At 33.8% G+C, this 25,501-nt stretch overlaps 1 protein-coding gene across 1 annotated transcript in view; it reads left to right on the plus strand.

Annotated features, from left to right (window-relative positions):
- The window catches only part of LOC115880277 (nephrin-like), a 275,606-nt gene that overhangs the window by 26,886 nt on the left and 223,219 nt on the right, over positions 1-25,501 (plus strand). The window contains exons 3-4 of the mRNA XM_030897460.1: positions 11,809-11,909; positions 12,074-12,281. Coding sequence (XP_030753320.1) covers positions 11,809-11,909; positions 12,074-12,281 — 309 coding nt within the window. The remainder of the gene's footprint in view (positions 1-11,808; positions 11,910-12,073; positions 12,282-25,501) is intronic.

Genomic DNA, 25,501 nt, shown 5'->3' on the forward strand with positions numbered 1-25,501 from the left:
ACATGTCAACTAATAGTTATTAGACTGACATCATAAATTTGAAATGTTTTTGTGCCAAAAGTTCAACAGAAACTGTTTTATCATCATTTTTTCACAGAAAATATTATGATTAATTTAAAAAAAAATCCCAAGTTTATTATTTCAATTAAATAATTAGGTATCTACTCAAAGTGTTTATTTTTTGTCAATAATGGCATGTATTGGCTATTTCCATTCCAAAATATCTTGAGAACGGTTGCTCGTAGCGATTTTTACCAAGAGATATTTTTACGTAAAAGTTACGAAAATGTGTATTTTTTCACTCAGTAGTTTTATACAGGTACGAACAAAAAGTTATTACTCTTCAAAACAGTTAAAACACATGTGGGTGGCGTCCCCTACATATAGGACTCATATTGACATCAAAATCAATTTTCTCATGTCAAAAACCCCCAGACACCAATTTTCATCCAAATATTGACGTTATTTCAGAAATTATTTGAAAAAATCGAAATAAAAATGAAACTTCTACACCTGTATCTCCGAAACTAAGTATTTTCGGGCATACATTTATACGAACTTTTTACCTATTTTTATGTACAGAATATGGTGCCGAAGTTTCCGGAATACAGTTCGGACCACCCTGTATATAGTGTTTGATATAAGATTCACGAAATATCACAGAGAATTAAATTATATAAGAAAAAATGTGGGGGTGTCATTTTAAAATAAGAAAGTTGCTGTTAACTCTTCCGGTACTTCCGGAAGTACCGCCATATTTCAAATATTTTTAATAGAGAGATCATGCTGTGAAACAATGCAAAAGAGCTCCTATATACATATTTGGGTTGTCTAAAAACTTCTAATGCCTGCTAGCTTAACGTGATTTACTCTATATATTAATTGATTTTCCATCTTACCCAAGTCTGCAGAACCAGTCAGTAGATCTCTGTAGGCTCCAGTGGCGGAACCATCAGGGTTCATAGTACCCCAATTATACTTCTGTACGGATTCTTTAAACAGCACCTGCAATCCCAAACTTTCTGCGACACTAGTTATGATTTTGACTTCAAAACCTTCAGTGAAGTTTTGTTTGTCTGAATCTAACATTCTTTTGGTGGTTCGGATGACGTATGGTGGGTATACCACAACAACAACCTTAAAATAAGTTTGGTAGATCAAAAATGATACCAGTTTTAAGAATTTTATCATTTAATAAGTTATTTAGTTTGTTATTGCACAGATTATACAGATTATAAACTTTGTTTTTTCTTTATTGTTTTTCGTGGTTCCAATTTTCGGAATCGGGCACTAGTTAGGTTACTAGTTTGCGCACATAGCACGCCCACTTACGGCCTCTAAAATTGTACACAGCGCCTGACCGGCACAGTTATTAGAGAGATATCGAAAAACCGAATAGCGTCATGCAGTATTTACGCCTACCTTATCATGGTTACGATATACGCGAGTCAATTTATAATGCAACACCCGCTAATAACGTTACCGCCTGACGTAATTTGCGGATCAATTACACCAAGCGCTATTTCTAAATAACGTTTAAAAATTGCTTAAATGGGCATGTGCGGGTATTTGACAACCGGGGCCGGCCGGCGAGATCTTTTATTTTAGGTTATGTTTGAATTGTTTTGAATTATTGCTTTAGTTTTATTAGGTAATTTGATATTTAAGTAGCTGGTATTAGTTTTAATTAATTAAATATGGCCCTAAATATGGCTTCCACCTCTTCCAATATTAAAGAACGTATAAAGAGGCTTAGGTTTACAGCAGATGACGACTTAGCCCTTCTAAGAGAATTTGTTGCTTGTTGCCCTAAACCCACTGGCAGACGTTGAACAATAAAGCACTGGAAATAAGCACTTTAGCCCTTTAGTTTTAAAATACCTAGTCAACAAAACAATTTCAAAGTTTTAAATTCAAAGTTAGGTTAAGTTTAAACAGCGGACGCGACGCGAACAGAATTCTTTCCGATCCGATAACTATAAATGAAGAGAGTTAATACCACCTCACGTAAAGGAAATAACACCTGGCCTTATTAACGTCCATGTACGCTATTCGGTTTAGCGATATCTCTCTATTACGCTGTTTATTGTTATTTTACGCGAGTTTATTTTTGCGCACAGGAAATTTTACTTGTTTGCACATCGTCATAAAAAACAATTTTCGTACCACGAATTAGGGATAAGATTTTTATCTGTATACATATAGTATACCTAATCTGTGGTTATAGTAACAAAGAATAAATAAATAAATAGTTTTTTAGGGGCTCTCTTTTTGTTCTCCGGCATTGCAAATATTTGATCTAACTTTATTTTTGACTGTAGTGACAGTTTTTCCCCAAAAATAAGATTGGACTTGGATTCTACACCTACAAATGTACCGATTGGCTTGTGTAGTTTATTTTCTGGACTATTAAGAGTTTTTATATTTTTTAATAAAATAAGCGAACTATATCGACAATATTAGTATCTGGTAGTCTTTGAAAATTTGTGACATCTTTAAAAATAATCTAAAATGTCAATATTCCATAGGTATTATTGATAAATGAGGTCTAAATTATAAAAAAATGCATTTTCTATGGAAACTTGAAGAGATAGGTAAAAAATAGTATATTACGATTTGATAGACAATTAAATTGTGCATCTGACTAGCGTAAAATATATAAGGTGTTATATTTAAATTAAACAAGTTATTGCCGTTTAAAGGTAGTAATTAGTTAATATAAATTTTTAGGCACTCTGTATAAGGTAGTATTATTCTCTTCTACCATACGGAAATCTCGACCCAAGAGTAACATTTGCCAGACTTTAGTATACAACAAGGGCTTAACATATATTATTTTACTGTTATATACCGTATGATCGAGAAAAAACGGCGTTCAGTTGGCTGGGAAATGACGATCGATGACATCTCCCATATAAATTTACATAGAATATGACAGCGATCTTCTTTTCATAGCCATCGCTGACGCCGTTTTTTTTTTCGATCATACTGTACTGTACCTTAAGCAAACAGCTAACTTTTTTTATTTGACGTTTTGGAAAGAATTTCTTCTTTTTATTATTATGAAACGTAAACGTTTTGGTTGTTCCAGAGTAATATCCTATATTAACATAAGTACTGGAGTCCAAGCCACACATAGAACTTTTTTTTAAAGGATTCCATCTATACATATCAATCTTAGGCTCGGTGCTGTTCGATCTTTTTAATATAATCACATTGGCGTACTGGTGTTTCCAGAAAACACTAAAGTATCTTGATATGTCTGCCACATCCGAAGTATTAGCATGATCAACTACAAGAAAAAGTAATTATATTTAAATGAAATTTATATATAATTATGTCTGTTTGTATTGGAGATATGCTGCTTTAAAACGAACGTCTCGAAAAGGCAAAACCGCGATTCATCCTCGAAAAGGACTTTAGTCCATTGCTCAATATCCCACGGTACCAGCTGTTCCTATTGCAAAAGATACCTGTTCCAGTTCGAAACTGTTCCAAAACGAAAATTAATACCGTACTTGCGTCATTCTGATTCGGTTGAACAGCTGGAACAGTTGGAACTGGAACTGGTATATGATAGCACATAAACCTGTTCCAAGCCAGTTCCAAAACAAACCTGTTTCGAAAATAACAGATCCTGTTCCAAAGCGTCATCACTAATGAGTGGTTCGCGAGAAATCTAACTTTGAAATTGGGACTAGTTTTTAGTGTCCGGTTTTTTTTTGCCGGTGAGTTTATTTTTATACAATAATTACCAAATATAGTGTTTGTCCTAGGGTTATTAATACTCGAAAACCTAATCTTATTCAACATATTATCCAGCCTTCCTGGATTCTGAGCATGAAACAAAGCCAGCGACACGAGCGGAGCATCTCTGAACTCCAGTGGCATGCCCTTCTTATTAACTGCCACGTTGAAAAACGTTCCAGTCACGTTTTGTCGTTTGGCTGGATCCTGCCGTTGGCGATTATCGAAAATCAACGTTGGCATGTCGAAGACAACCGTTGAGGCTTCGGGTTCGAGAATTTCTCTGGAAATGGCTACTGTGGCTTCCTGGAGAAAGGCAATGTCGAATTCGTCGAATCGTACTGGTCCCAGTTTAGCTAAAAAGGGCACTTTTTATTACAGAGATATTCGTTGTTAAATATTTCGGAAAACAGAAAAAGTATTTTTTTAGCTACTAATAAATGTCCCTAATGGTTTAACGAAAATCAACCGCATATACAGGCTCTGTTGGAACAAAAGCATAGAGCACATCAAGCCGTCACTACAAATCCACACAATCCAAGACTAGCAGACAACTTTAAGGCAGCCAACAACACGCTCCGAAGAAACCTGCGCCAACTAAAGGATAACTGGTGGTCGCAAAAATCTAGTCAGATTCAGGAGTATGCCACGCATCACGACTATCGTAAATTCTTCGAGGCTGTAAAAGTATACGGTCCAACTAAGAAGGCAAGATGCCCAATCATGGCACAAAATGGCGAACTTCTAAAAGAGGAAGAGCAAATCAGAAACCGCTGGAAAGAGCATTAGAGCCATATCCTTAACCAAGAAAACAACCCCAGCACTCAACATAATACCTCAGTATAACAGCCTCGATGTATTAGACATTCCAATAACAGAGCAGGAAATAAAGGACTCCATAAAACAGTTTAAAAACAACAAATCAGCTGGCTGTGACGCGATTCCGGCGGAAATCTATAAGTGTACCAGTAAAGAACTTATTGGTCATCTTAAGGCTCTCTTTGATGACTTTTGCAACGCGAATATAGTGAATATATTTAAGAACAAAGGAAGTGCATCAGACTGCGGAAACTACCGAGGAATTTCACTACTGGCTATCGGAGGAAAAATTCTTGCAAAAATTATGTCAAACCGCCTGCACCCACATATAGAAAAAATCCTCTCAGAATCGCAAACGGGTTTTCGCACCAACCGCGGTATCGTCGATTCCATATTCTCCATCCGACAACTACAGGAAAAAGTACAAGAGCAGCAGTCTAAACTTTACGTTGCATTCATCGATCTAACAAAAGCATTCGACTCTGTGAATAGAGATGCACTTTGGGCAATTATGAAAAAGTTCGGAGTACCCAACAAATTTCTTACAGTGTGTAAAAGCCTCCATAACAACAACAAATCAAGAGTGTCATATCATGGATCACTGAGCGATCCCTTCCTAACAAACACAGGCGTTAGGCGTGGATGTGTCTTAGCGCCTCTCCTATTCAATATATTCATGGTAGCGATCTCTATTATAGTGGACAGCAAACTGCAGGAGAGAGGTTTGGGCATTAGATACAGATACGACGGCGGTCTGTTCAACATAAAAAGACTCAAAACACGGGCAAAATAGATGGTGCAATTTACAAAAAACATAAAGTTTATCACAATTTTTTTTTTTTTTTCATAACACACCCTGTATACAAGAAAAAATTAGTATATGTCCCCTTTAAAACCATGCAATCTTCGACAACGAAGACGATATGAACTTCCTCACACTAATGGGCCACCCTGTATATATATGTAAATACCTGTAACAAACATCACAAGATTCACAAAAATCAAACTTTTAAACCCATTTTCAACTGTAAGAAAGCTTGAATAATTTTTAATTTCCATTTTGATTCTGCTCTAGGCATCGATACATTCCCGCTTTTTATATCCATCGAACCACTTTCTGAAATTAAAATTCTCATTTGTTTAGAGCAAAATATTATTCTAACCAGAGAATTTTTATTGTGTATGGGGAAAGAATAATAACCCAGAGTCTATAGGTATTTTTTATTCTTTCAAAAACAGGCCTTGATTTACGCTAATGGAATATAAAAAGACAGGGAGAAAAAGAGAATGAATATATTGCAAAGCTTTTAAAGTAATTTTGTTTGGGAAAGAAGAAGTTTTTTGTGAAGTCTTGTATAAAATGTTTTTCTTTAATATGTATTTTACATGTTTTTAGAAAAAAAAAATAATAATAAATTGAACACTATAAAAAATATTGTTATTGATATTTCTTTCTATTAAAACCTAAAAATAACTAAAAAAAACATTATACACCCAAGTAGCATTTGGACGTTATCTAACGTCGGGTATACGTCGCGTTCAATAAACCCGACGTCGGGTACCAACGTCGGTTCGACCGCCTGACGACCCTTATTTGCACCTAAATGGGGAATACAGATTCGGGTCGCCTCGACGTCGGTATCTGACCTAATAGGGAATGTAATTCTACCAATTACCAACGTCGTATTACGTTGGATTTTAGTTACTTAAAATTCGTCGCTAAGCACTTACGTTACCTTTGGTTTCATAATCGCTACCAAGAATACATAAAAACCTAACCAAACGACCTAATTACAAATGGATTTATAATCACTCCTCGAATAGAACTATAAGTGCCTACCTAATTTCATATTATAATAATTCTGAATCATTAATCCAGACATCAGTTTTGTCAACGGAAGTAACTTTTTTGATTCATCTGATTAAAATACTCCGGAAAACAACGAGCGCCTTCAAAAGTAGGTAGATTTATGAAATAAAAATATCTATAAAAAAGTAACTTGCAAAATATTTTTTTTATTTTCTAGCTGGTTTAATCATAAAACTGTACTGTGGTTCCCCCCAAACTCAACCTTATCAATATTATTCTACTAGAAATCGGAATGTGAATATAAATTTTAAAAACAAAAAACGATTTTAAAATGGCTGACAATCGGATATGTTAAGAATGGCGGATTTCTGTGTCCGACTTAATATGAACTACCAATATACCAATTCCAACCGGGTCTCCAACATTAGTCTCACACGACCGAAGTCATCAAACCGGACGACCGGCAATCGTATTATGACGTATATAATTCCAACGTACGCCACGTAACCTCACTTTGCATATCAGTGATTTGTGGATTTGTGCAACTATATTTTAGTTTTTGTTTTCTCTTTAAAACAATGGGCAGCCACTTTTTTAAGATAGTATATACAAAATTTAAAAGAATTGGAACCAGTACCTCACATGTGGGGGGAGGATGGGGTCTACTGGTTATCTAAGCTAAAAAATGAAATTGAGATGCACCAGTGTAATGCAGCATCTCTTCCGGATAAAAAGCATTCGTGGGTGGAGGGAAGACATCACTACTACTATTATTATTTTGCAAAAGCCTCGACCTCTTTCTGTAAAATGTAGATGAATGTCTAAATGCCTTTTTAGTGTTTTTTTAGGCATAATAAAAAAAATTAAGTTTGTTTACAAAAACTTTTTATTAGGTTATGTTCATGATGTTTATTAGGCCGCAAATGCTACTTAATGAGTTTTATTTACGGACGTAAATAGAGATACGTAAATCAGGTTAAATATATGAACATAAAATACAACAAAATATAATTGGACGTTACTTTAGGGATTATCAGTGAGACGTATCCCATTCGGACAACGAGTAGACGTCGGGCTAGTTCAAGTATAGGTATAGGTATAGGTATAAGTATAGGTATAAGTATAGGTACGTCGTGCAAGCCAACGTTGGAACGACGTTGGGAAATTAATGAAAATGGTACGTTGTTATTTTGTACGTCGACAGATCGTTGGATTTACCGACTCGGATCCAACGATGTCGCTTTTAATAGGAAAGCGACGTCACCAGTCGTATCACCAGCACCCGACCTAAATTTGCACAAAGTCTGACGTCGCTTCAGGTCAGATTTAGTTCGAAGTCAGATAGATGCTACTTGGGCAATGTGTCCAGAAATAAGTGCAAAAAAGTTTTAAAGAGTGGTAGATCTGGCCAAAAGAAACATATTTTCTCTTTGCCATTTTTAAAATAAATTTATAATAACCGAGTTATATAACTTTGAAAATTTTAAAAATAATGGCAACATTTTGAGAGCCGCCGGCGCCGCCTGTAATCTAAATTCTACCAAAGTACTATAATTAAATTTCCCGAAACTGAACAAGCGGCACTCAAAAGTTTCTCAATATATTACAGAAAATGTCAAGAAAAATAAAATTTTCAACATTTTTTTCGAAACAAAAAACCTTCGGGCGTGTTTCTGGGGTCGAACTATACTACCAGTTAAAATATTTGCACTTATTTCTGAGACACCCTCTACAGGGTAAAAATGATACTACTTCATACAAAATGTCTAAAAATTTATTTTAAATAATCTCTAGCTTTAAACAACAATAACTTGTTTAATTTAAATGGAACATACTGTATATTTTAGGAGAGTCAGACCAGTGCCTTCTATTAAAAGATCAGCCTACGGGCGGACTTTTGTTTACTTCATCAGCTGTACATACTTAGATATTGGGTTCAGTTGGGTTAGATTCTGTTTCATATTTTGTCGGTTGATTTTTGGTTTTAACTCTTTGATTTTTGGTATTATTTATTATTGTAGTGCAAAAAACTAATTATTTTGGTGTTGAAGTGACATAAACTACTACCAGATATATGGTCACTCTCGGTTTCGCATAAAAAAATAGAAATTTTAAAAATTACACGTTGTGTAAGTGATTTAACCTAAAAGTGCCCATACATTTTTTACTTATCGTGATTTTTGTGTGTGTCTTTTAAGACTCTAACAATTCATCAATAAAGCTTAAGTGGAGTGTGTTTCTGGTGCTATGCCTCATCTTTGTTGTGTTCCTGGTGGAAAGGATAGTTATTATACTAGGCAGCCTAAAGTGTCCGGAAGAGCAAGAAAAGTGGGTTGAGTTATAAATCAAGAGAATTTTATTGAAAATATCTTTAATAAATTTAAAAATAATATTCTCCCATGATGGTATTAATGAAAACTGGACAATTATGTTTATTTTATTCATATTGTGGAATCTCCACTCCAAGTGTTGCTGGTTCAGCTTCGATAGATTCAAACACGTAAGTAGGTATTATGATCTAGGGAAAAATAAAGAATATGTGTATTAGAGATCATGAAAAAGATTATTATTTTGAGTTCAAATTTTAAAAAGATTTTTGTAAAGACAAGACTGATACAGTTAAAAAGAAGAATGTGTTTTGTTTGATAATATATAATGTATGTTAAGCATAACATATATTTGTTCAGTAATTTTTAATGAATAGTATTGATTATTTATAATACCAAATTAATATCAAATATTTAAGTGATGGCTGAATACAATATGAATAAAATAACAATAAAATTGGTATATTTGCATAATACAAAATTAAGTTTTAAGAATAAAGGTGTTACTAAAAATACTAAGAAATCATATTTCTTTTGTTTTAATTGGTCTAATGTTATTTACATTTTACGTAAGAATTATACCGTATCATCGAAAAAAATCGGCGTCTAGTTGGCTTGGAAATGAACATCGATGACATTCCCTAAATAACTGTACACATAAAATAATTAACTAGAATTTTACAATCTTGGAAAATTTGATATTCTTGAACCTTGATTCTAAATATTCTAAATTTTTGATTTTTTGGAATTTAGGTTCGGGAAAAAAACTGATTGATTTTTCATTTGGTTTTCATTATTTTTATTTGGTTTAAAAAAAAAACGGTTCGGCTAACATTATAGCCTCCATCAGTGTTGTGTCATATGAAAAAAATAGTGTCGAATATAATCCAAAAATTGCATATAAAATATTCACACCACGCACATAATGTTTACTGCGTACTCCATATAGTCAATGTAGATAATTTTAGTGTTAAGAATAATAATTTTTAAGAAATATGTGGTCATCTTTTGATAAGTTTATATTAGTTTATTAATTGCAGTAAACATTATGAGGTGTGAATTATATTGTATATGTAATTTTTTGGATTATATTTGACACGATTTTTCTCATATGACACAACACTGTGAAGGCTATAGTTAGCCGAAACGTTTTTTAAACCAAATAAAAATAATGAAACCCAAATGAAAACTTAATCAGCGTTTTTCCCGAACCTAAAAATCCCTAAGAAAATCAAAAATTTTAGAATAATTTAACATATAAATTCATCGCTGACGCCTTTTTTAGATAATATTGTATTATTTGTAAATATAATTTTTCGAACATTGATACTTGCAAAATATACATATAAATTTTGTGAATGCAAATAATAATACATCACTATTAGTAGATATTAAATGTTTTTGTTAAATTAGATCGATTTTCAAACCCCAAAATTTAAAATATATTTACATTTTACCCATTATCTTATGTACCTATACATTATTTGTACATTGTAAAACATTTGCTGCATTTGTATGGTTCATAGTTTATTTGCCAAAGTATTTATTACTATAAATAGGTATATATGTTGTAGTTATTAACTGTATATTATGTATATTTCATTTAAACTATATCATTTTTAAAATACAAACCAAAAATCTGAGGAATAATTATGTTTTCCATGTATTCTACAATATATTTATTAATCCGTTATATCTAACTAGCGTGACGTCATAAATCTCGCCCGTAGGCTGATCTTTTAATAGAAGGCACTGGTCAGACGCACAATTTAATTGTCTATCAAATTGTATTATACCATTTTTTACCTACCCCTTCAAGTTTTCGTAAAAATGCGTTTTCTTATAATTTAGACCTTATTTATTAATATATACCCATGGAATATTGACATTTTAAATTGTTTTTAAAGCAACAAATGTACAAAATGTACAGCCCATTTGTATACAAAAAGAAAACTATTTAAATCTTTAAAAGAGTACACCATTAATTAAATATACCACCATTATTTCCTCTCAAATATTAATTAATTACATACTTAACCTGTGTTAGTTAATAAATTATTCTAAATAAATGTGGAGTTGAATCAGAAATCAATATAATAATAAGTTATGAAAATGAACGTCTCTGTTGTTATAAACAAGCATTCGTCAAAAATTGAAATAAAATTTTTAAGGTGTTACTTTTTACCACACTGTCGAATACACATACAAAATACAGTTTTTTAGTATTTGGAGCAATTATTATTAACCAACGCAAACAGTCAATAAATGCAGTTTGAATATTGGAATCATATTAATTGGTTCTCTTTAACAAATATTTAAACTGTTTTTTTTTTAATTTTTTTAATGAATTAAACGAACTATATCGAGAATATTAGTATCTGTACTCTTTAAAAAGTTGTTACATCTTTAAAAATAATCTGAAAAGTCAATATTCCATGGGTATATTGATAAATGATTCTAAATGATGATGTCTAAATTACAAGAAAATTGATTTTCTTCGAAAACTTGAAGAGATAGAGAAAAAACGGTATAATACGATTTGATAGACAATTAAATTGTGCATCTGATTTTTCTAAAACATACAGAGTGTTCCATTTAAATTAAACAAGTTATTGCCGTTTAAAGTTAGTAATTATTTAAAATAAACTTTTAGACACTCTGTATAAGGTAGTATAATTTTTATTATTGGAACACAAAATTTAGTAAATAGAAATACTTCAGTACAACATTTGGTTTTAAAAACTTAAATACGCCTAGAGAAATGAAACATTAAAGTTATTACTTTATTTTGACAAAATCCTAAATATTCCAAAAACGGTAAGATTAAAATGCGGTAAACCTTAATCAAATTTACCTTTATTTTAATCGTAGAAACTAAAAATGTAATAATATACAGGGTGTTCCATTTTAAAAAATACAACTTTGATATTTTTTATTTATTTGGGACACTCTGTATCTTGTAAAAAGATTTTTAAATTGTAGCTCTAATAGTGCTTCAACGAACCCAAAAACTTACAATTTGCAAAAATATAATCGTTTAGCTACAATACTCCGAGTCGTATGTGGTGAACAATCCTGTATAATTTTATTATCTTTTTGTTGCAGGTTACTTGGTGGAGAAATCACACTTTAGTGAGCGAAGAAACTCAGTATTTCCCTGAACGTGCCAAATCACATGGAGTACTAAAATTAGATAAATTAACTAGGTAGGTACATAATATACTGAGTGACAGAAAAAGGAACCTTGTCAACCTCTAGAACCGTTTCAAACTTTATTTAAAGAAATCCCAGCATTAGTAGTAATCAAATATTCTTACCTATTCATACCTATTACACAGTATAATAGGACTAAGCATTTGATTCTGTCCAGGTCTCATCTGATGGCTGTATACAGTTGCGAGGCCAACAACAGCAAACGCCAGCCCCCTCTGGTGGTGAGGGTGAAAATCGACATGTACCTGAGGCCTCTAGAGGTCGATCTTATTGGCAACAACCCCCAATTCAGCGCCGGACAGAAGTACAACATAACCTGCAAATCCAGAGGGTCCAGACCGCCGGCCATTATCACATGGTGGAAGGTAAGTGGGAGTATTATTGAATATGTTTGTATTTTTTTTTCAGGAACAGTACAGATTTTTTAACAGTACCAAATTTTAAGTAAATTTATTTAGTTTAAAAAATGTATATACCTCTGTGACGGATTCATCTCTTCAAAAAAATGATATGGGTATTTCGCTACTAGCACTATAAGAAAATCTACAAAATAAAATAGTTGAAAAAAGTGTTGGATCTTTTTTGTTTTACCGCATTAAGTATAGTTTTATAGATATTTTTAGAAAGCTCATAACAAGGCAAATAAAATTAAAAAATAATATACAGGGTATCCCATTTAAAAATCATAAATTTGGGTTAGATTTAAAGAGTAACAGCTCCCAGGAGAAATCTAGTTACACCACTAAATTCTACGTAAAAAACTGTACTGGTTTTAGTTTTCTCCATTTTACGAAGTTATAAGATAAATCAAAATACCAAGGGGATAAAAAAATAACAACTTATTCAGCAAATGCGCGCTGTATTTTAGAATCTAAGAGGGCTAAGACTAAGATAAATCTGTATGTAACATTTTTAATTTCATAAAAAAATAGCTCGGTAATGTGAAAATCGCTTCTTCGTATCTCTATTCATAAACGAGAAAACCCATAAAACAAACGAAAATAGAACACCCTGTACATAGTACAAATATTTTTTTTAAATAAAAATACGTTTATTAAAAGAACTACACCAAAATAAAATTTATATATGTAATTATCTATCAAGATTTTAATTATATTATACACTAGCGTGTACCCGCGACTTTGTTCGCGTCGAATTAATCACTTGTAATGGTGATGATAAAGCAAAGTAAGAATTTCCATTAACATACAAACTGGATAAAATTTTCTCACATTTATGTCAGCGTGAGAAAAAACAATATGGCGATATTATTATATAAGTTGGTAATATTTGAGGGGTAGTTTCATCTCGTTGGAATTTGACTTTCGAACAAAAATAAGCTTTTAATCGTGGTTAATCAATTACCCAACTTTTTGGAACACCCTGTATAATTTTTTAAAAAAAAATTCAAAATATGTAAAAAAAAACAAATAAATTATGCGTGTCCAAGCGTTTTACCAAAAGACTTACCGTTTTTTAAATAACAAATATTGTAGTATTTGAGGGGCGTTTTCACCCTCTTGGAATTTGAGATTCGAGAAACCCCTCCTTATTGAACCTCTACACCCCAAAGTCAATCCGTCAGCCAAAGTGCCAAAAATAAGCTTTAAACGTCAAGCAGTTTAAGCAGAATCGTGATTACTCAATGGTTCATATTTTATGAAACACCCTATATAAATTTTTAAAAAATCTTAAAATATGTAAAAACAACAAAATAAAATATACGTGTTTAAGAGTTTTTCCGAAGCACTCACCGGTTTTTAAATAAAAAATATTTTAATATTTGAGGGATAGTTTCACCCCCTTAGAATTCGAGTTTCAAAAAATCCCTTCTTATCGAACGTCTACACCCTAAAGTCAATCCGTTTCGAAAAATCAGCTTTTTACGTCAAGCGCTTTAAGCAGGATCGTGATTAATCAATGACCAGATTTTTTGAAACACCCTGTATACATTTTTAAAAAATCTTAAAATATGTAAAAAAACAAAATAAAATATACCTGTTTAAGCGTTTTTGCGGAAACTTGACCGTTTTGTAAATAAAAAATATTGTTATATTTAAGGGGAGGTTTCACCCCCTTGGAACTGGAATTTTGAAAAATCCCTTCTTATCGAACCTCTACACCCTAGAATCAACCTGTGTGCCAAAATTGAGCTACTTACGTTGAGTGGTTTGAGCAGGATCGTGATTAATCAGTGAGTCAGTTATTTAAGGATTTTATATATTAGTATAGATTATATTTAATAACAAAATGATGCTCATACCCAATTAAGTTATGCTCATGTTGCAAATGTTATGTTACAAATATTTTTTTAAAATAAAAATACATTTATGTAAAAAACTGCATCAAAATAAAATTCATATATGTAATTACATATCAAGATTGTAATTATATTATAAATGTATCTTTAATAACAAAATGATACTCATATCCAATTAAGTTATGCATACGTAAACAGATAATCCCTTCCTAGCGATGCATTGCTAGATTATCGAAATCCTCCTTCCCTAATTGAGCAGAACGTCCTCTAAATAATACACAGCCTAATGATTTCGATTAAGAGCTTACGGCTCTCTTAAGATACAAGAAACGGGGAAAGGGAAATATACATTAATTTGTTTAAGCAGGATAATCTAACAAATCTGCCTGCCTGCGAATTTGACAGTAAAGACATTAATCATAGAGACAGGCTGCTTATTATATGTAGTCTGTAAATTATTATATGCAGAATTCGGCAATAGTGCGTCGGGCATCTGTAGCTCGTAGAATAAAAAATTTGGAAATTTTGTTCAAGTGCAAACCTAAAGTATGTACTAGGATGTATTTCAGAAAAAAATCCTTCCAGAATCGCAAACGGGTTTTCGTACCAACCGCGGCACCGTCGATTCCATATTTTCCATCCGTCAACTACATGGAAAAGTAAAAGAGCAGTCGGAACTTTATGTTGCATTCATCGATCTAACAAAAGCCTTCGATTCTGTGAACAGAGCTGCGCTTTGGGCAATTATGAAAAAGTTCGAAGTACCCAACAAATTTCTTACAGTGTGCAAAAGCCTCCATAACCACAACAAGTCTAGAGTGTCACATCATACATATATACATACATACACATCATACATATATACAGGAGTTAGGTAGGGATGTGTCCTAGCGCCTCTCCTATTCAACATATTCATGGCAGCGCTCTCCATTATAGTGGACAGCAAACTGCAGGAGAGAGGATTGGGCATTAGATACAGATATGACGGCGGTCTGTTCAACATAAAAAGACTCAGGGCAAAAACACGTACAAAATTTATCACAGAACTTCAATACGCTGACGACTGCGCTCTAGTTGCAAACACGGTACAACAATTACAAGAAATGTTGAACACATATACCTGGGCATACGAGGCTATGGGCCTTAAGCTATCGACTAATACTAAAATAATGTGCACTTCCCCGGAAGATCACAGCAAATCGGAGAAGAACTATTGGAGCATGTGGCGGAATTCAATTACCTTGGCCAAAAAAACCTTTTTCGGAAAAGGCCAATATTGACTCTGAAATTCAGCACAGGATTAGTAGCGCCTCAAGAGCATTCTGGATATTAAAAGACAGGGTTTTCTACAATCATGACTTGAGTACAAAAACAAAACTTGCAGTGTACCAAGCAATTACAATCCCCACCATGTTATATGGGAGCGAAACCTGGGTGCCGTACCGCCGACACATGAACGCATTAAACAAGTTGCAACAGAGACACCTTAGACAACTCTTAAGAGTCCGGTGGTTCCATCATGTCGCAAACGTATTGGTCCTTAAAAAAACTAACTGCGAGAGTATTGAGGTCATGGTCACAAAATCCCGCTTAAGATAGGCTGGTCACGTATGCAGAATGCAAGAAAACCGCATATCAAAATCTTTGCTTTAAAAACATTTTAAACATTTTATGGTATAGAAGTTAGTTGTAATACAAACAAACCTCCCGTCTCTAAACCGGTCAACGCAATACTAATTCAGCTTTACACCAGTTGCAAGGAACAAGCAAACTGACCAAAGTTTGTACAATAAGATTTCTCTGAACTTTGGCACAGTATTAATTCTCGACACAGCATGGTCCATCCTTGTTTTGTCAAATTTTCGCCGGCCACTCCAGATCTCCAGAACCAGTAGTTCAAATTCTAATTAAGTCCGTGGCTGTATTACACCGAGATTTAAACAGCGGCGTATCGTAAAATTACGAGTTATGAACACTGTCTGTGTTTAACCTGAGCATACGAGGCTTTTGGCCTTAAGCTGAACATCGATAAAACTAATATCATGTGCACTCTTCCGGAAAATCATAACAATCCTATAAAAATCGGAGAAGAACTAATAGAATATGTAGCGGAATTCAATTACCTCGGCAGTTTGATTTCGGAAAAGGTCAATATCGACTTTGAAATTCAGCACAGAATTAGCAGCGCCTCGAGAGCATTCTGGAAATTAAAAGACAGGGTTTTCTACAATCATGACTTGAGCACAAAAACGAAACTTGCAGTGTACCGAGCAATAATAATCCTCGCCATGTTATATGGGTGAAAATTTGCATTTTATCTATGTAGGTTTGATATACAGGGTGTCCCAGAAATGAGTGCAAATATTTTAACTGGTAGTATAGTTCAACCCCAGAAACACGCCTATGAGGTTTTTTTGCGAAAAAAAATGTTGAAAATTTAAAATTTTTCTTGACATTTTCCGGGAAATTTGAAAAAACTTTTTAGTGCCACTTATTTATTCACCTGAGATTTCTCTACGGTGTATCTAAACCTTGCAGTGTTGCAACCTCCTATGTTATCCACATTCTACATAGTTCTACATTTATAAATTCATAAACATATTTCTACTCAAAAAACTAGGAATGTTAAATTTAATCTTTCATCAGTGCTTATTGTTAGTAATTATAGAAAAAAAACACATATTAATTATTTTTAGTACTTATCCTTTCAATGAAACTTAACAAAAACCACCGAAAATTAACTAAAACATTACGTTTATGACGTTTACGAAAATCTTTGTTATGCTGCAAAATAACTTTATTTTGGAATAAATTTAATGAAATGATTCATCATATTACTCACAATCAGGTCACAAAAAAGAAATTCCTAAAATGTTTATCGTAATTTAGAATACAATATATCGAAAACAGCCCAACAAATAATCGATTCATTTTTGTTTTGTTTGTTTTCTTTCATGTTTCTCTGTTTTATTTGAACCACTGATTTACAAAACACCTCGAAAAGCGCACATTATTTTGAATACCTTTCTGAATGAATAAATGTTGAGAATTATTGTCTCTTATCGCCACTTTACGAACTACTTTCAATCTAAGAAAATACATGTTTCACTCAACAATTTTAAATACGTATTTTGTTTTTTCGCTATTTTTTCGATGTATTTCGACAATTCCATCAACAGCACAACCGTCGACCAAGAGTGCCGCGTGTGAACTGGTACTGGTCGCACTGGTCCTTTGAGGCGCCAGTCAGACGACGATGTTAAGCAACGTTGCCGTAGTTACAACAATTTCAAATTCAAGACATTCGAAGCAATCAAATTCGTATTAAATTTTAAAAATAAAACAGACAAACATGAAAGGAAACAAACAAAACAAAAAAGAATTGATTATTCGTCGGGCTGTTTTCGATATATTGAATTCTGAATTACAATAAACATTTTAGAAATTTCTTTTTTGTGACCTTATCAATATTATCAAATTCATTGTGTTTTGTTTGTTTTCTTTCATGTTTTTCGGTTTTATTTTTAAAATTTAATAAGAATTTGATTGCTTCGAGTGTCTTGAATTTGAAATTCTTGAAACTACGGCAACCTCGCATGACGCAAGCTCGACACGGCGGCGCGACAAAGGAGCGCTCAGCTCAGGAGCAGTTACCAGTGATGCGCGGCTCTCTTGGCCGACGGTTGGGCTGTCGATAGAATTGTCGAAATACATCGAAAAAATAGCGAAAAAACAAAATACGTATTTAAAATTGTTGAGTAAAACATGTATTTTCTTAGATTGAAACTAGTTCGTAAACTGGTGGTAAGAGACAATAATTCTCAACATTTATTCATTCAGAAAGGTATTCAAAGTAATGTGTGCTTTTCAAGGTGTTCCTATGAAAGCCTATGAAGCATATATGAAAATAATGTGTTAAAAATGGGGACTGTTATTTTAGCAGTTATTTATAATAGAATGTACAACTAAAACAGCACAGTGAAGTGTATTTTAGTTAAGTGTGTATCGAAAAAGAGAACTGTCACAGTTACATCGATCTGTCATAAGTATCTTTTTTAATGTTGGGTAAGTTTTTTAACTTTTAAACATTTAACTTTTAATTTATTTTATGTAATAATATTACAATCTTAAAAATGTAATGGCATCTCTGCAAACTCCTCAGGTGTTGTGATTTTATGACTTACTTTTAAACATATACTTTCTTGTCCATATGGCAACACAGTGCGTCAAATTAACTGAAATCCGGGTTTGATCCGGGTAATTGGATGTAGTTGGCGATAATCTGCTGGCGGTTCTCAAAATGTTGCGATTATTTTTTTTAAATTTTCAAAGTTAAATAACTCGGTTATTTTCAATTTATTTTAAAAATGGTAAAGAGAAAATATGTTTATTTTGACCAGATCTACCACCCCTTAAAATATCTGCACTCGTTTCTGGGACACCCTGTATAATTTCTAAAAAAATTCTGATATTTGTATGTAAATTTCTATCTCCTGCATACGACCACTAAATTATTTCATTTATGTTTGAATATAGCCACAATTAGCAATGCAAGATATATTGCAGTTACGCTACTGACTATACAGTTAGGATATTACGAGTTTAGTTACACGAGCCCGAGTATGTCGGCTAGCGTTAGAACAGGGGGGAGTTTAACTATGCTATAGAGTTATATATGTTCCGTGTATGTTACTCTGGCGTTCGTGGTGAGCTAAGTATGTGTTAGGATAATTAACTATACAGAGTTCTGTTGGGTTTTATTAAATTAGTGCGTTAAAATTAGGCTGCTTTATTTTCACTTTAAAACTTAATGGAGTACATAGAAAAGAGACTAAATATTCCAAAACATGTTTTAATAGAGATTTTTCTAACAAACGCATTCAAAATCTGTACCTATCAAATTTGAAAACCCTTGAAAATTTTTAATGGCACTACTAGAAAACTCAGAAGACTAATAGATAATAGTTAAAATAGATTTTTAACTAATATAATTGTAAAAGATGCATAATTTAATTGGCTGTGAGTACCACTTTGTTGTTCAAAGGTAATACTGTAAATTTAACCAGAAAGTTATCTATTAAACTAACGAGAAAAAAAATATTTTATATTAAGAAAGTTTGCCGTAGAATTTTGAGCACCTTGTATGATTTAAGATTACGATATTTATAGCGAAGTACAGACCATTTAAAGTAAATACCTAATATAGATTTTGTAGCGTTTTTTATAAACACTGCGAACGGCAGCTTTTCATCGGAGAGCAGTCATGGATAAGGTATTTCACTGGAAAGAACTAATTAATAACAATAAACAAAAAAATACAGATATTGGGCGCCAGGCATGTACAGAGAAAGAAAACACAGTTGTATATTACTTAAACCTAATGACTATATTCATTTATGATGTATCCTGATGCATTGTACAATTTTAATAATTATTATAGTGGTTATATGTCGAGTAAAAGCTATGTATGTAAATAATATTAAATATGTTCTTAACAATCTAACTACTAAACAGAGTCTGTACGATATTACTTAAGATGTACGTTATTGTTTAAGACTGAAAATGTTTTAGATGTTAAATGTAAAACTAGAACTTAAATCTACACTTAGCTGTTCTTTATGTAAACTTGCTTCAAACAGTAAGAGCGTGAGGTGGGCTTGCATCTCTGTACTCGGCCATCCAATACAACAAAAGGGGCCAGAATGAGGACACCATGAATTGGAACAGCCGTAACTACTAACTAGCTTATGGATGGGAACGAAGCAGCATGGGGCTCAAGGTACATCCACGCTGGGCAATATGGAGACACTACCCGTACCTTGGAACACTACTAGGACCTTGGATAATGCCCGAACCTTGGAATCAATATATAGATATGGGACACCTGCCCATACCTTGGACCCAGTCCGTCCATAAGATAACGGTACAGGGGAACACTACCCGTACCTTGGATACTACTAGGACCTTGGATAATGCCCGTACCTTGTAAATAGTCCGTACCTTGGACCTGGTAAAAATACGAAACCCTTGTTTAAAATCAAACAAGGTCTAACAAACAAAATGAACCTACCTCGAATTACTTCCGAGGGCTCACTAAATAATAAAGAACATGTCCTTTCTTCCATGTGACATTCTGGAGGACAAAAGAAAAGGGACGCCAACGTGCCAGCAAAATACAGATACAAGTTAGGTTGGGACATCCAAAACTCTACCCTAAAAATACGCAGTAATAATAACGAATCAAAAAGATATTATCTCATTTTTACCTGTAACTTCGAAATAGCAGCTGATTCAAATTATACAGCAAGATTTTTATAATTGCAGTTTCTCGAAGCAAGGATTTTTTTGACGGTGACAGTCGAACGGTCAAAGCCAAGTGAAGTTAGGCACGAAGAGAGTTGACAGAAGCGATGTTGACAGCGCCTCCACAGAGCGATAACAGGGTTGTGTCAAACGATGACAGGGTTGGCAACTAGAGAACGTAAAAATTACGCGTCAAATAAACTATCCGGCCTGAACGAGAGGGAATCCGGTGATGATAGGCCAGACTTCATATATTATATATAAAAAAGACATGTAACGAACTAAAAACGTTACAATTTGATTTCAGGACTGTTCTTGTATTTGTAATATTTTTTTTTTAAAAGAGGCTGAAAAAATATATGTATTTTACTTATTTATTAGTATAACTGATCGAAATATATATAATATGTACTCATATCTTAGGATTATGTAAAGTGATCTGAAAGAAAGTCAAAAATGCAGTAATATACAGGGTGGTCCATTTAAAAAAAGTCGTCCCAATTACTATAAATCACTACAAAACATGTAAACAAAAACAGACCACACAAAGCTGTTGGTTATGTTCAAAACTTCTTCTCTCTTTTGTTTAAATGCCTAAGGTACTAGGCAGCAACACATTTTTAAGCTTAAAGTTTCACTACACTATCTACTTAAACCAAAAACTCGTAATACAAAACTGAAAAGTCAAAACAAATAACAATGTCAGGAAATAAATAAATAACTACGACAACTTGACATTTTTTACAGCAGAGCTACCACCTGAATCCCCAGCGGGAAATTTAAATTCCAATTAGTCAGCACGGCGCCGAATATCGCCATGGTTGGCAATAATGCATTTAAAAATCGCGCTCTCGATTACGCAAGTAAAAGTTTAATTGATATCAAATATAGATATCAAATTCAAGGCAATTATTTTTGTGTAGAGAAATATAAAACCAAAAAAACGCCAAGCCGAAAAAAACTCCACCGCGTTCAGCCAAAAGAACTAAAAAGAATGAAAATCAAGGGAAACAACGAGAAGAAGTATCCAAAAGAACGAATTCGGACAGAAAACTGGACGGCATGGCAGCCTCTGAAAAAGAGGGTTTTCCAGATAAAAACGCGGTTTGATTTCCTGGTTTTTCGCGAGGACGTTCTTAAACGTCTGGCACAGAGAGATGAGGACGTGTTTGCAGCTTTTTCAAGGCATTCTTTTATTGTTTGAAAGGTCTTCTCTTAATTCGACTCGATTTGGAGGTAGTCATGTCTGAATTTCAGATAAAAGCAGTAATTGAAAGTTTTACTTGACTGCAATACGTTAAAAGAGTAAGAATTTCATATTTTTATCAATTAAGATCCTGATAAAATGAGAAAACGTTGCCAAATGTATGAAATAAACCGAGAAACTGTGCACATTGCAAAGAGACGTGGAAAGGGATATAGCATATTCGTCGCGGTCGACCGGTCGACCAAATCAGTACTTAAAATTCTAGGAAAGTGTGTACATCATGGGTTTTTTATTTGTTTCCCTATTTTAATTTTCCCTATAGCTTGTAAATTTTTAAGCTCAAATTAGAAACACTTGCACTTTAGGTGAAAATAAGTGGAATGAATTGGTGTTCGACAGTGGTCGCGCTATTAGAATTCTGAGTTCAAAAATCCCGAAAATTTGAAAAAATTAAAAAATTAATCTGGGTCAACAATGAAAAACAAAAAACCAATCACGGCGCGTCTCGATCTATTTCAGGAAACGTGGGAACTAATTTTTATAACACGGGCTTATATTTATCGGACTAATTTGTGAAATAGTACGAAGCAAACAAGATCAAACGTTTTGTAGCTTCAGAAAAATAAGTACACATGGAGAAAGAATAAATATTATTAATTTTTAATGAAGTGTAATGTAATACCACTATATTAAACTGATATGAAAAATCAAAAAGAGTGCATTTAGAAAACAGTTACCGATGGTAGATTAAATTGGTTATTCTTCTAAAAGGTTACACAAGAATATTTCGTTTAAATCATTGGTCCGCCTTTTATAGGTTATTATCCACGGTGTTAAACTATAACAAAATATCATCGTAACAACAGCTGTTTCAGAAATGTCTAGGTTTACTTATTTCAATGGGATTTCTGAGAAAAAAGTTCTTTGCCTCGGGTACAGATACCGCCACGTTTTGGAAATAGCCCAAAGCCCCCACGAGTAGTTTTCAGGCGCTTTTAAAAATCGAAAGTAGGTCGAGGTAAACCGAAGTGGGTAAAAACAACTGGAAATAAACTGAAATGCGAAAAAGTTGGGCGATGAAATGCAAACTTGACCTGCTTCGAAGAGTTCTCCACATAGTGTAGAGGCTGTTTAAAAAGAAGAAGAAACTATCATGACAAAACTTATAAGACTACAAAATTTACATATAATAAAACAAGAATATTTCTTAACCTACTACTCTAGCCTAGGGTTGCCAACTTCCAAAATAAAAAATAGAGGACGTTTTTTGAAACCTCGCCCAAATGGCTAGGATTTACCAAAAAGGTATGTCAATGGTATGCGATTGATGGTCTTTCTTACCTTGTTAACAATATTTATACTCAAAACTTGTTAAAATAAAACAATTTTTAACAAAACTTTTTTTCAAAACATGAGCCAACAATAAGTAAACATAAAATGGTTAACCATGTTTATCGCTTCGACAAATGTTTCTTTTACATAAATATTTCTTCGACTTCTTTTCTGTACAAACGAGTGGGAGTAGCGAAAGACACAGATTAATAATTTTTAAAGCATTGTGACGATTTTTTAGATTTTGAGTTTGGTATGTAATAATATGTAAAAATAAATCTCCCCTAACATTTTGCGCTGGATGTATACCATGATAGTAAGACCCATGATTACTTATGGAGCAGTTGCCTGGTACACAAAACTAGAGCAACGGACGGCAAGGCTAAACCTATGCAAAGTCCAGAGACTAGCATGTGTTTGCATCACAGGAGCCATGAGAACCTGTCCAACAGCAGCAATGGAGGTCATTCTAGATCTAACACCACTGCACATTGTCATTGGTAGATATGCCAATGCGACAATGATTAGAATGGTCACTAACGGAATTAGTACTGGGAGAATTGTCAGATCAGGGGCTTGGAACACCCTCAAAAAGGAAGTACCACTCCTGCAACTCCCAGTGGACGATATGCCAAGAACGTACAACTTTGACAAACATGTCAATGTAGTATTGAGCAATAAGAAGGATTGGAAGAGCGAAACGCTTGCCCATCAGTTAAAAGACCATACCATAACTTGGTATACTGATGCTTCCAAATCCAATACGGGAACAGGGATCGGAGTGTTTGGGCCGAGAGCTAATTACTCCGAACCAATGGGCCCTAGTATCCTACAGGCAGAAATCTACGCTATCGAGAGATGCGTACAACTTATCTTAGATAGGAACTATCGGACACAAGAAATAGCCATCTTATCTGATAGTCAAGCAGCGTTAAAGGCGATCAACTCAGTATCAATCGATTCGAAATTGGTCAAAGAATGCTTAGAGAAGCTGAATAAATTAGGCAAAGAAAACAAAGTCCTCCTACACTGGGTGCCTGCTCACCAAGGGATAGAAGGCAATGAAAGCAAATAATCTAGCTAGGAAAGGAGCGAACACTCCACTAACTGGACCAGAACCGTTCTGCTTTCCAAGTGGTAACCAACTCAAGGCGGAACTCAAGAACTTGGAAGATTCCATCCGCAACCTGGAATGGAAATCTTGCAATGGTCTAAGACACTCGAAGAAGTTTCTGAGGGCTTATGATCAAGAAAAATCACAGATCTTTCTGAGTAAGAACAATCTTCGGATTGTCACGGGGTTTTTAACAGGACACTGTCTCCTCAATGGACACCTCAGTAGATTGAAACTAAGAAGAAACGGCGAATGCAGATTCTGTGGGAAAGATGGGGAAACACCAGTACACCTCATCACTGAGTGCGCCGAGACGACAACCATTCGTGCCATGAATTTTGGTACGACTGATATTGGAGATGGAGAACTACCCTCTATAAAACCGTCCCAGATACTGGCTTTTGTCAAAGCCCTGGGACTGTATGATGAGTTATGATTCAAGAAAGGGGGACACAATGGATCTGTAAGGTCGAAGTGATTAACCCCCCTCCCACTCATTCTAAATTCTAATTTTAAAAAATTGGTATGTAAAAAAGAGGACATTTTCAATACGCGAGAGAAAAGAGGACAGTCAGATCAAAAAGAGGACTGTCCTCTGGAATAGAGGACGGTTGGCTACCCTACTCTAGCCTTACACCCATCCATTACTATTCTAAACGATACCCCGTCATTAAAGTTTAATTGCGGCGTTGCCACCTCTCCTCCTTCAATTTCCCGAGTCTTTTTAATGAGCCGAACCGTGTGGCATCGGTGAAAATGAGTTTCCGCACGACGCGACGCGAGGGCGATATGAAGAGCCATCGCGCGCGATCCTTTGCGATACTAGAGCGGCGAGATATGATCTTAATTGGGACAGGTCGAGTAGACGGTTCGGGGATCCGCTAACAAGCCGAGAACGCTCCTTTTTTGAGGTTATAAAGGTCTAATTTGACAGATTATGGAGTGCTAATCATGTTTCAGGTTGTTGTGATTAAATAAGCTTGCTTCTAACAGCTGCTTTTGTAGATAGATCCATTTTAACAAAAATGAGATATAATAATTAATGATTATACATTTCTGGCTGTTTCATTTCTTGAAAAAAATTTCAAGTTTGCTGCATTGGAAGAAAGTCTACAGATTAAAAAAGTTATTTTTTGTCCAACAACCTTTGAATAAAAATTAATTGACTTAAATTCCAGTTTATCAAAATATAAAATTCTAATAAAAATAGATAAGTTATAATAATTATGTATTAACAGAAACATCCCATACGCTACTGAAGGAAGTGAGTCAAATTGGCATATCTAAATTCTTTGACATCTAATCTTTGACAAGTAGTAAATAAAAGCAAAAATGCAACAAAAACTATATAATTAGTTAATTTTAAGTG

The sequence above is a fragment of the Sitophilus oryzae genome, unplaced genomic scaffold, assembly GCF_002938485.1.
Source record: "Sitophilus oryzae breed Bouriz unplaced genomic scaffold, Soryzae_2.0 scaffold_1621_pilon_pilon, whole genome shotgun sequence".
NCBI classification, from domain to species: Eukaryota; Metazoa; Arthropoda; class Insecta; order Coleoptera; family Curculionidae; genus Sitophilus; species Sitophilus oryzae.